Here is a 14,743-nt window from a genome sequence, read left to right as displayed (position 1 = left end):
TACAATTGAAGATAACAATAATTTCTGTAAGTCTCTGAGATGGTAGACACCTAATCTATTAAGTTAAACGAAATGCAATGTTCTTATTTTTTAAAATAAATTAAATCAATTGTTTATTCCATATTTTTAAATATATTTAAAAAAATATCATTATTAAAAAAAATAATAATAATATAAGTGAAAACTGTCAGCAAATAACCCATCAACCAACGCTCATCTTAATGAAATAATAAAGTAAAATATTTTTTTTATATATATATATAACTAATTAGAGATGACAAAAATGTTATAATCATCATTTTTCTGACACGATTCATAATACCAAAAAACGAAAAACTAAAGAAAAAAACTAAATCAAGGATACACAAACCTATAACCTTAACATTGTAGATTAAATTATCTCTTTTTGTATATATAGTCACAAATAACAAACACATACCCAATATAAACTACTACTTCATCGACAAAAATAAAAAATATTGCAAATTATCCAAAACAAATTCCTGAAAATAACACTAAAACTCCTTGATCTATATTTAACAATCAACAATATAATGACATAGGATTTATCTACGTAACAACATAGATAAATTAACTAATGTAAAAACTTGAACATTCACCTAAATAAAACTGAAAAACTTATCATTACAATAACAATAACATAAACTATGCCTACCACAAGACATCTTTCTAGAATACTAGCTAAACAACTAACAAAAAAGATATTTGTTTGTTTATTTATTTTTATTCGTAATTAATGTATATTTAAAACTTTGTAAAAACAAATAATATGTTGCAGCAATTAACTAACTAATTAAAAATAAAATAAATATATGAGTATCAATTTTATTATATAAAATTGTCTATTATTAATTATAGTTTCAATCTGACTGTTTACTGAAAAGTGTTATATTGATCTTATTTCAGAGTTATATGGTTTTATAGAAGATCAATGTTGACAGAGAATTCGCATTGGTATTTAATTGTAGCTTGTGGAATTTCTAATATTGTCACATTTGTGAGCATTGAGCCAAGGACTTTTATAAAGAAAAAATTGTGGTAAATGTAAGAAACCTACTAAGAAATCTAGAAAAACAAAATATTTAAGACAAACAAACAACAATATTGTAATAAAATAAATTGTAGTACAATTTATAATATTAACAAAAATTCTATGAATACATGCATTATTTTATTATAGTATGATATTTTTATAATGTATTATTTTTTTATGATACTTATATCATAAGTAAAACCAAATTAAGTATGCTAAATTGTACCTTATTCAATAACTGTAAAATAATATGTTTACTATTAATTACTTTTACAAATATTAATAGACAATAGCTATAAGGTTAATGTTTCTCGTGTCTATTAAATATACTTATGTTTAGATTTAACCTCGTAAATACTTTACTCTATCAACTTCTTTATAAAAGCAAACAATTAACAAAATATTATTATGATTTTCGCTAAAAACAATATATGAACTATGTGTAAAACAATTGAATTTTAAATTAAATACCTAAGTTATTACCTATATTTTAAAATAAGTTTAGACTTTAAATTAGATGTTATTAAAAAAAATAATAATAATAATTTCCTAATGTTAGGTCATATACACTTAACGATAAATTGTTCATATAAATATATAATATGATATTATTTGAATGTTGTATAATTACAGTAACTAGAATTTATACACACACACACACATAAATAGAATAGGACAGAACGTATATCATTGTATATAGTGCAATGCGTGAACGAATATGCCACCGGGGAGGCAGATTTTAAAATGATACCTTTTAATACATTTCTACCCTTTATAAAAAATACTTTTTTTCCTTAGCACTTTTCCGAATGGTTACTTAATTACATTCGCTTTCTACTCACATACAAGAATAAATAAATAAATAAAAAATTAAATTTAAAAATGAACTATTGTGTCATATAAAATTGTCTATATTTCAGTAAAGGAGGTTTGGAAATTGTCTCGGTGATTTTACTTAAGACAGTATTATTGTCAGCGGTGTATTAAAAATTAAAATGTTTACTACTTAGATAAAAAAAAAAAAATGATTCTATAAGTAGAATATTTTAAACTGTAGATATTAAATTCATTAGTTATATAGTTCTATAACATAAATTAATTTGTAACAAAAAAAAATGTGAATGTATTATTAAGTATTCATACCTATTTTTCACTAATAATGAGTCCTCTTCAAAATTATTGTAAATTAGGAAACTGCTAAACATTTATTTTGTTTCCTCTCTATAAAATTGTCTACCAATGATAATTCACCCCGCACTCTTTAACATATAAATAATGTAGTGAAATTAAAGGTACAAATAGCATTCAAAAATAATTTTTAGTAGATTCAACTTAAACAATCCAAAAATTACATATTCAAAGTCTCGATAATCTATTTAATCGATATATTATTTATGTATCTATCAAGGTTAGGGATGAGATGAATGCTATATGGAATATATAATGATATGGAATCGTATAGATTTTAATTTCACTTTACATAAACACATAATTTTTAAAATATAATTTACTAGTTTGTGTATAACAAATACCTACAGGATTCTACATAATTTAAAATGTAACAATACTTTACCAGAAACCATGCATAAACAAATAAATTATTATTGTAACGTGTTTGACGTTTTGCGAAATAGACTATTCTACCGTCAAACAAAAACTACAATATATCCAACAATCATTTTGGTAAACATACTTTTAGTTTACACTTAAAGCATTGTTGGATTTATCGTATTTAATATTCTGACTTTGAGTTATGGTTTATTTCTTTATGATAAGTGATTTATTTTTGAGATTTCAAAATAAAAGATTTTGCAGGAATTTTCATAAGTTTTAATTTGTTAAATGCACTAACATATTATGTTTTTTGTACGAATGGAATATTATTAACTGTGAAAAGTTCATTAATTTAATTTCAAAATTATTCAATACTAATATTCGTCCGTTTTTACACTAAAAAAATTATATAATAATTTTTATTTGGTATTTCAGTATACAAACTTACAATCAATTTATTTGGTGAGTTATATGTATTCATTATAAATTATAATTTATAAAAAATAATAGTGCAAATAAAATATTTTAAAATTATGTTGTATGGAATGAAATATTTCAATGATACTCTCACTCTCCAGAGAAATTATTTATTACCTACAAATTGTGTTAATACATTGCACTAGAATATAATAATAAAACACTAATTTAAAAAAAAAAAATTATTAAAACAATTTATTTTGAATTAATATTTTGTTCATTTTTTCCAAACCAGTGCATATTTTTCGTTCTCGAATATATCTCTTAATATTTAGACATAGTATATTTCGAAGGTAATACAGAATTAATAACTATGTTCATTCATGTTTCACATTTTCATTAAAACTGTTAAATAATTATCAAGTATTATTTCAAGTTGTAACATAGTAAATTTTGGCGAATACATAGTTATTAAATATATACACGAGGCTGATAAAATCTATATGTATATACATATTGTATAATTAACATCATCTTTCATCATCAGTTCATCTAAACATTCAACCAACCAACTAATTATTACACGTCACTAAATACATAAACATTATAACTGCGCACATAATCATCATACAAAAGCAGAGCTACCAGATATTATATCTCTGCAGGTATTTTAACATGATATGTAAGCCAATGGAATAGTCTTATAATATTTAATGATATATAGTTAAAACATTGATAACACTTTTCCTATGATTAGTTTAAGTAAAAGTTATTAGATATCTTATGAAATAATATATTAAGCTCTAATTTACGATATCGTTATAATTACATTACCTACATATTAGTTTAAAAAATTGTATTACTACAGTTCTATTATCTTAAATATTGATAATTTTAACAAACGCTATATTATAAATTTAGAATAAATAATCTATTATCACCTCAATGTTAAGTATAAAATATTGTATTTAATTGCAAATAATATTTAATAGTGAAACTATACTTTATTCAAATAGATAAAATAGGAAAGAAAACCATCGATGAATGTTTTATCCCATTTCTTTATTCTTTGCAACCTTTAAAACATAATATATCTTAACTGTTGACATGTTCTAGAAGCAAGAAAAAGAAATTTGCTTACACTTAAAAAACTAAACAATCATTTAAGATTATTTTACATATGGATAATTCAGCTAGATAAAATATGAGATTTATCCTTTCTTAAATAATATGTGAGGTAGTATTTTTATATAAGTAGTTCGCAAGAAATTGTTTGTGCAATATAATATCATGCAATTTAAAAACGTACAATGAATTAGTGTAGTATAAAGAATTTAAATAAAAAGTACTACTTTAAATAGGTAATTTAATTTTTAATCTTAGTGAATGTTTCTTAGCAAGTAAACCGTTATTTAATTCTTATATAATATTATGTAAGTATGCATATGCACAGACTAAAGAGTAAACTAAAAATTATAGTTTTATCGTTTTTAACATTATGTAAAAAGTATCAACTTAAGTTTCATTGTTATTTGTACTTCGTTATTGTTGGTTTTATTGTAGTTAACAAATAAAATAGGTAATTATTTTTTATAATTTTATGATATGATTTTTTTAATAACAAAATAATTAAGTTACCGTTATAATAGACTTAGCATAATAATGTACTATGAGCATATTCTTTTTTAATAACAATTGCACACTTATTAGATGAATAATAATAATAAATACATTAAACGTAGGTAGGTATACCACCGTAATATCATGGTTATGGTAAGTCAAGTTTTTGTTTACTATAAAGAACAGAATTTTCTCTCTCTCTCTCTCTCTCTCTCTCTTTGTCCCTCTCTCTATCTGCCTATCTATCTCTATAGGTACCATTCCTGAGTGGTGACAAAATCGATAACGATGTAAATTGTAAATTCTCATAGCGCCAATGTCATTTTAACAGCAAACAATAGGGCCACGGTTCGCAGACCACGTATGAATAATGAATGGCGATTTTGGTGTAGAAGTTTTTACAAAAAGAATGACTGAGAGAGGAGAGTGAGAAGTTTTTACCGACGATGGATCGACACTGTAATGACGGTCTCTCGACGGCTTCAGCATCGCCATTGCCATCAGAGGCAGTGGATGACGGAGATGAACGTCATTTGCATACATATACGTCTTTTGTCGTAGTGGCACTTTATCGCATTCGTTCATATTATTATACACCTAAAATAGTCACAAAGAGGGATGAAATGGGACGGTTTATATAATGTGGCATGTCCGTACCGTTTTCAATTATTCCGTGTTATGTATCAGCTATCTTTCACTATACATCCCTACACACTGCGCATGTATTCGAGTGCGTGTATGTAGATGTTAACGCTAAAGTGCAATAATTCAAATGCAAATTATACGCTGTTGTGCGCGCTAGAACCCCGTCGAATGACGATGCATAAAATTTTGCTTCAGAGTACGAATTTTCAAAAATTAACTCTACATTATCGATTAATCATTTTACAGTAGTAAATGAATGTAAACATTAACGGCGATAAATTTATGATATTTTCGAGCATCATTTATCTATAACAATTAGTAAGTTCTCAAATATATTCCATACATATTCCATTGAAAATTTGTAAGCGATTGTAAGTGTTTGTTGTAACTTGTTACTGAATAAACATTAGGTACTCCTTAACTCATTATAATAGTTTACAAATAAAACACCATAAATAAAGTAATTGTATATATTCATTGTTGGAATGATATAAATTATAAATAAATATAATCTATATCCGTACAAAAAATAAGTTTCTCCATGATACTCGTACATAAGCATCGGCACTCATCACAATGACGTTCAAATTCCTACACTACCTATCTTTGTAATATTATAGCTTCCATTCACACTATAGACTAATTATATTCTAAAGCAATACTTTTCGCACAAATATATTTGAGAAAATAGTCACGCAAATACGTGTTTATTTGTTCAATATTTTTAAATGGACATTTAGATTTATCACTGTATTATTATTAATCATGTTTGATAAAGATAACGTTATGACAAAACAGCTGTATTGTTTATTACGGTCCAAATACTTACACAAACCTTAAACAACCGTTTATATGTCCAAATGGCCATTTTAATTTGTGCTAACAAATTTATGCAAATAAAATTGTGCTAATAAAACTTAACGTGTAGGCACTATAAGCGGACCTCAGATAACCCAAATTAATTAATATCTAATATTTCCTCTATTACTATCTCAGAAAACCCTCGTCATTGCTTACAATGCAATTAGTTACACAACATCAAACAAGCAATTAAACATATATTATAAATACATAATATACATATTAATAAAAGGTAAGACACCTTTTTTAAAGTGAATAGTATGTAATATACTTACTTAAATTAATTTTAAATTCCCACTTGAAAGAAAAAAACATTTCAAAATATATCAAGATGAATTCGGAAATTTTGGTATGAGAGAATTGCTATGTCATCAGTGTAAGTATAGCTGTCAGTGTATTTTCAGAGTTGAAATTGTCCACTGTGTAAATGTTGTAGAGATTTAGTGATAAGTCGCTTCATTGAAGATACAGGTGCTTGGATTTGAAATTGCGATGAGAGGGAAACCACTTGGATTTAATTTTTCAACTTCAAAATAACTTTTAATTTCTTCAAGAATAATTGTAAACGATATTTTTTAAACTTTTAAGGCTTTGAGTGGAATAATTTTTTTTAATTTAATTTGAGTATAACTGTGTTTATTTAAGAGGATGCTATACCCTCGTGTGTTGTCTCTGTCTTATACACGCATAACATAGTTAAAAACTGTTTTGCTTAGAATGACTTTACTCCCTCAATATTTATATTAAAATTACCAAAGCTATAAATTGCATAAACTTTACCTAACTTATAGCGTTTTAATAACATGAATACAATTAAAGTTATCGGTTTGAGAATTTTAGTTTTTTTTCATTTACTTATTTAAAAATAATTGGTAGCTACTATCAAAAAAAATAAAACGCTACTACACAGGTAAGCTTTTTCAAATGAGATGAGATTTGTGTAGTTTTGATAATTTTGATATATCGAGGGAGTAAAGTCATCCCACACAAAACAGTTTTTAACTATGTTATGAGTGTATAAAACAGAGACAACACATACGGCTATATAGCGTCCTCTTAAGTGAAATTCTATTTAATTAATTCAAAACTGAATCAAAGTGAGAATAGAATAAATTTAAATTAATGTAAATGCATTGAAAAAAAAATAGCAAATTAGCAATGCGTATAAATCATAAGTAATAGTTTATAAAAAGATGAACAAACATTAACAATTGATTAGTAACATTTAATTTTGGGTTATTGATATATATTTTTTTTTGTATTTCACACACTCTACATCACTTAACAGAATTGATTAGATGTGAAACATAAGTAAATTCAACTAATAACCATAAAGTAACTTTTAAAAGTGAAACTTTTGAAAGTTTTTAATTTATTGCCGTTTCATATTTGTTAACAAATTTAACAATGAATTAAGTTGGTCATGTTATGTCTTTATTGTTCCTGGCTAGTGTAAACCCATAGTTATAATACAAATTCTAGTTAAAATAACAAATAAAAACTAATATTTTCATACATAATTATTCATATTTTTGAACAAAAAGTTTAATACACTAAATAAAACATTAAACGACATAAAATATAAGGTTGAAAGTAAATGTACAAAACGGATTTTATTAAATTTTAAAAGAAAACAAGTTAAATATCTGAGAATATTAAATTAACTTGTATAAATTAACCATCAAATATTTTTTTTTCATTCTTTTAGATAAAAAACTTTAAACTTTAAATAAAATGTATTAAAAGTTGTTGAAACTTATATTATATATTATTAAGAAAAAACAATAACATGATACATATTTAAAATTTTTTGTAATCATTGCAATCTTTCAATATCTTTTAAAGCATTTAACATGATACTTTTTACCAACATATTGTTTTTACAGTGGTAACTATTTATAATTGTATGATAATTGGTCATTCAAACGTGTCAAATACAATTTGTTTTGAATAGGTTGAATATACATACTTATGAATAATAACATATTATGTTATTAATGTTTTTTTTTTAAATGATAAAAATATATATTAGTATTAGTACCTAAGTTATTTTAATATTAAACTAAAGAAACTAAAAATAATTTGGAATACTATTATTTAGAATATTTATATATTTACTGAAAATATTTTAATAACATTGCTTAAGTTACATTAAATAATAATTATATCAGCAATGTCGTTTGTTATGAATATTATTATTGTCCTGAGCAGCGTTCTGTATCAACAAACATGTAATTGTGGTTTAATGTGCTGTTTATTCACTCTCAAGTTATGACTGACATTAGTAATTACTTCAAAGTAATCAAAAACGAATATCAAATAACAATAAAAACGATGCTCAGCTATGATAAACGGTTACGATATACTAACGGATTAAAATAATTGTTTATTTTTTGAAATTATTTATTTAGAGAAATATTTAGAAAAAAAAACTTTTAACAGTTATAACTACAATGTTTGAGTTGTATATTATTATTATTTTTTTTTTTTTTTTAGAGATAACATTTGACTTCTATATTCGATAGGCTTTAAAAATATTGATGATTATATCCAGTGCATTAGTCCTACAACTGTAAAACGGTAGTGTGTGTGTGTGTGTGTGTGTCCAAAACAAAACTCGGTCATGTCCAGCGACAAAATTTATGATCGAGTTTTTATGAAAATCTCTGATGAATTGGAAAGAGGGGAGAGAATTGAACGAGTAAAGCTTTATGACAGTTGATCGTTAGTGGCCGGCCGTGGTGGCAGATTTAATTTTAAGCATTATGCGAGAGTGATGTAAATGGTTGCAAAAAACATTTTTTACCATTAAGATGTAGTTAGGACCCTAAAGATATTATTCAAACAACACGGGAGCAATCCCGTATATATGTGAGAGTATATGTGTATGTGTTGGTTGGTGGGTGGATGGGGTTGCGCTTGCGCTGGGCACCCTTCGTGCATAGTATACCGGAGGTTGGACAAACGCTGCTCATGACCAGAGACATCAAGCAGATGGCCCTTGAGTGCTTGTAATGACTGTCAGTGTATACGGTGACAAATGACACCACCGCCACTCATCCACCTCGCGAAGGCAATACGTCATATTATTATCTTGACTTCTGCCACTTCTTCGTTCTCGTCGTCGGAGCGCATTTCTTCGAGTGTATTCGCAGTAAACGTGTGTATGCGTGAGAGAAAAGCCGGCGTACACGTCCTAACCTAACCTTACCTGCATGCAAAACGAAAATAAAATAAAATATTATATTGTATACAAAAAATAAACAAATATAATAACAATAATGACGATCTACCGTACAGAAGTATAGATGTAATGTATAGCTACAAAACACATCTGTGGTCAAATATTTGGATACAAAAAACCACGACGATTGTTTCAACATTATGTAATTCGATTTTCGTAAATAAAAATATTACACCCATAAATTATAAAATGTATTATTAATGTTTTTTTGTTTAAAATCACAGACAGTCCGAGTTATAAAATAAAAATTTTTTACTTTTAAATGCATTATAATAATATTATATTGGTAAGTTGCCATGCACTATATAGTGCACGAATTATATTATACGTTTTAATATGACTGTTTGAGGGAACATTTTCTAGATAATTTTTAGATGTTTTGTCGGTTAAAAACAAAAAATAGATAATTGAACTTGAACACATTAGGTATAATAATATAATAATCATTTAAGTTGTTTTTCATTATGAAAATAACAATTATTTAAAAACCAATAGGTGATGAACAATAAAATTCTATAAATCACTATTAATAATGAAACGAACTTGAATAAATAGAAAATATCGTGAAATATATCACATTTGTTAGGTATCTGTATTTACAGACGAAAGACGTTTCTCTAGTTGTTAACAGAAATCCCGGTTAAAATGCAATTAATCATTATACGCACACGATTTTACGAGGTTAAATCGCCTACCTACCTACGTCTGATACTGTATAAACTACCAAATAATAATTACTCGATCACACTACTCCTAGTAGTTAAATCACTTTTTATACTGAATAATAAATAACCCACTAATTGCTTGAAGTTATTTATATTTAGTTATGTATATTATATCATAATAAATGAGTGATTTTCTATAATATTAATAATTTTAATAATTATAAAGTAAATCCAAAAAAATATATTCCTTTTAACTTATTGTTTGATTAGGTAATTATTTATATATATTATATTTTACAGAACCTATAACAACAATCATTGGAGGTCCCGACATGTTCATCAATAAGGGTAGTACTATGAACTTAACGTGCATTATAAAGCATAGTCCAGAACCACCACCACTGATTTACTGGACACATGACTCAAAAGTAAGTTTTTTTTTAAATATTTGTGATAAAAGATTTTTATAAAAATTTTCTATTGTAGGTATTAGTTTTAAAAATAATCAACAGTATATAATAAGAAAATAATCTATATAATATATATAAATGGTGAAAATAGAATTCTTTGTCATGCGTGTGAGCTTAAACTACTCATCCGATTAGGTATCCGATTTTTTTTTTTAATGAAATAGTACATAGTGGATTAGATTTTAGGCTTATTTCTGATTTTATAAATAAATGAAAATCGAGTTGTTCATTGTTTTAAATAATCGGAAAATACGCACATAGAGGTATATTTTTTTCCCCGTGTTTAAAATTATTGGTTATTATTAGAAATTAATATTTTAGTGAATAGTTGATGTGGTATAACAGTCAACACTTTTTTGTTGTTTTTAGTTCACACTATTGGAACTTTATGAGTTGTTTGTTTTTGGTCAGAATGAAAAGGAAATTAAATTTGAGCTGTTCAACAAAAAAGGGAAAAAAAGAAAAGAATTTAAAAAAAAAAAAAAAAATACTCCTGTTAAACGGTCGAAAAAATGCTAAACTGGGTGGAACAGCTGTGTAAAGTTGATACGTCATAAATATCATCTATAGACCAAATTATAAAACCAAAAATATTATTTATCCACACGCGTTATACAAAATATAAGCATTAGAACATCAAATTTACATGGATTCTTTTTTTACAGACAACAAAATACATCAGGGTAGACATATAATATACAATAATTTGATATAAGTAATTAATGTTTCAATTTATTTAAATATATAGAATTTTGACTGTAAATGTTTTAAATTTAAAAAATACAAATCTTACAATATTTAAAACTTACATTGTAATTTATATTCATCAAGTAAAAATAATTAATTAGAAAAAATATTTATTTTTTTTTTGCAAACACACATTTTTATTATCAAATAATTATTATAAATTTGGTTTCCATTAAAATATAACACTAAAATGGACTAATTATTATAATCTAGATAAAAATATAAAGTAAAAATTAGAATTGTAAAATAGTTTCAAAATATATGGTTTTAAATATTCAATACTTCATGAATTCAATATGGCAATAAGTTAAATGCAAATTAGTTAAAATAGAACAAAAACATCAAAATACAAATTTTAATTTATAAAGTTTACCTTTTATAGATCCATAGTATGCCATTTTATTGAAAATGCTTCAAATTTAAAATATTAGCATATTCTCTTTTATAACGCATAATTTGATAAAAAAATAATGCTTTTATTTTTATTCAAAATATTTAAAAAAAAAATCAAACCTTATCTTTGGATTATATAAATTCTTATTATAATTAATGTTAAATAAAATGTATTTATTTTTTTTTAAGTTTAAAGTATATTCACCATTAATAAACACATTCATTATACTTTTATTCAGTTAATACATAAGTAGTTTTTATAAATAGTTTAAGGTAAATACGTATAATATAATTTTTTTTTTTTTTAAAATATCAGTAAAAAAAAAACTTATTCATCATGATTAAATTAATACATTCATCTCTATGCTTAAAATTTAAAATTATTATAATCTAAACATTCTAAGAAATATTTTTATTAATTTAAAATGTAATTAATTAATGCTTAGTAGTGTATTTAAAAAATAAAAAGTCGGCATAACACATTACATTTTGCGATTGAGTAGAATTATTTTCAGAAAACTAAAAAATATTATTAAGTCTATAGTTTTAAATTGTACACCATTATAACTTGTAATTAATAAATTTAGTATTAAACATTTTAAATTGAATAACAATAATTTGGACATAGATATTCATATAAACCGTTAACTAAAACGAATAATAATAAATATTATTTAATGTAATTAATATTAATCATATTAAAAATGTAATACATTAAGTTCGGTATAAAAATTTACAATTATTTAAATATTAAATGAAAATGTAGATATGTCTTTAGTTTTTCAAACAAAATCTAAGCACTTATAGTTAATTTATAAATATTCTTTTAAAAACATAATTAACCCAATCACTAAAATATTACTATGACCTATTTAACTTGAACCTTTCTCATGGCCATATGGTCGGTCAACAACAAGAGATTGTCAATATAGCATCTTATTCCTAAGGGAGTAGTAACTGACTAGTTCTACTGCACTAACCAGCTCTAGGGATGGGTTGTTAAATAAACAAAGTCTTCAGTTTCCATAGCTACATTACATTTATCTCAAACAACCAAAATAATTAATTTTATGTTTTTTTTCAATTTGTATTATTATTAAGAAGATGATCTGTGGCATCTAGAATACTAGACGACAATTTATTATTAACTAGCATAGATTATTTTTTTCATACATAAAATAGTGAGTTAAATACTGTATTATGTCTACCCCGCTTATTTATTATCACTTTTTTTTTACAAAGTTACCTACAAAACTGCTATAAAAAATCGAGGAAGTCTCTGACGCATAATATGTAGTAGGCCCCGTGTGTAGCTCGTATGGCCTATATCGCAGTAGGTTCTGTAATAGTGTAATGAATATGATCAATTTAAATTAGGTACATGATAAATCTTTACATGAGGTCAATGATTCTGAGTGGTAAAATAGTATTAGATTCTATTTTCAAGGATATTTTATTTTTATTACGATTAGTTATAATTTATCTTTCTATTAATTCAACAGTGTGTAAAAGGTTAAACCAATTTTAGCAAAACTATCGCTTAATTATTGGATAATAATTATTTTATTATTATTGTTGTTGTTATTATTACTTATTGTTTAATACGTACTGTAGAACTATGTAAATAAGTTCACGATAACGTAAAATTCATTAAGTAATATGCAGATATAATGCGTTTGTTATTGCTTATATTTAGCTTAAGACTCGCTTTTAATTATGTAAATATAATGTAAGTGTCTCTTAATGTGTCGTTCTTTTCAATTTTTCTTAATACAGCTACGCCATTTCCATTTTACTTATTCAACAATTATTTTTGTTTTTATTAATTTATTGAATAATACAAATAAATAATATGTCATAATAATTAAAACACAATTAATTTAATTAAAAAAGAATAATAATAATAATAATAAATACATCTGGGTATTCCTATCACATGAGTAGTTAAATAACAATTTAAGCTTAATAATTATATCTCAACTTTCATTACCATAATTTTTGATTTTAGTATTAAGCTCGTACCTTTATGCTGAAATTAAACTAAAGTTATTTAAATTTTATTACCTTCTAACAATATAATACAACGTTTATAGGTGTATTTAAAACTATTAAAATATTTGTTTAAAAATATATTTACTTTATTTATTAAAATATAAATTCAATTTATCAGTTTTTATTCAGAAATCATCAAAATTATCTATTTTACACTAGCTTTTATTACATAAAGCAAAGCTGCATATAAACTAATGAATTATTTTAAATGTATTTATAAAGTTATAAATTAATACAAATTAATATAAGTACATATGAGTATAGTTAAGTTAGTTATATTATATATAATACTTATCTCATTTTTTCTCATTTTAACTTAATTTTCAAAATAATATATTTTATTTTTTTTTATACTCGGTATTATTATTGTACCATAATATTTATAATTATAACTTTTTTCAAATTTGTATAAACATTTCAAACATATTTGTCATAATAACTATATAGGTTGCTTCAATTAAAGTTGCTGTGAACTAAATTTATATGTTTCCCAACTAAAATTCTAACAATATTTACTTATATCTATACACAGAAAATATAAACTTAGATATCATTTTATTTGATTTAATTTTAAGTATTCCATAATCTACTCTTGGTACAGAACTATCAAATTCCAATGTTATCTCTATCGTTAGAATCATAGAATATTTTATTCTGTGACCAACCTGTTGTATCACATTAATACCAGGTCGTCAAATGTTTGTGATATAAATATTCCTAACTAACGATTTGCAAATTCTATAAACTACAAAAATATTTCTCGAAAGCCTATAAACATATAACTTAATATATAATAAGTAATTAACATTATTCTTATTAGATAGAATAATATTATTTATTAGGTACATTAGTACTATCATGTCGTTACAAATAATTGTATAGGTACCAAAAAACTTTTCAACAATCATTAAGGATTTGCAATCAGTCATTATCGGTTGTCAAATACAACTGCTGTTTGACCAGTCACGCAATTTTATAGTCTACCACGTACACAGTAGTCTCATTAACGATAAAATACTTT

At 24.4% G+C, this 14,743-nt stretch overlaps 1 protein-coding gene across 1 annotated transcript in view; it reads left to right on the top strand.

The window, feature by feature from the left end:
• LOC114125075 (zwei Ig domain protein zig-8-like) overlaps positions 1-14,743 on the top strand; it is a 242,055-nt gene that overhangs the window by 204,044 nt on the left and 23,268 nt on the right. The window contains exon 4 of the mRNA XM_027988562.2: positions 10,361-10,488. Coding sequence (XP_027844363.2) covers positions 10,361-10,488 — 128 coding nt within the window. The remainder of the gene's footprint in view (positions 1-10,360; positions 10,489-14,743) is intronic.

The sequence above is a fragment of the Aphis gossypii genome, chromosome 2 (assembly GCF_020184175.1).
Source record: "Aphis gossypii isolate Hap1 chromosome 2, ASM2018417v2, whole genome shotgun sequence".
Taxonomy (NCBI): Eukaryota; Metazoa; Arthropoda; class Insecta; order Hemiptera; family Aphididae; genus Aphis; species Aphis gossypii.
The sequence above is the reverse complement of the archived record's forward strand: the minus strand, read 5'-3'. Positions and strand labels throughout refer to the sequence as shown.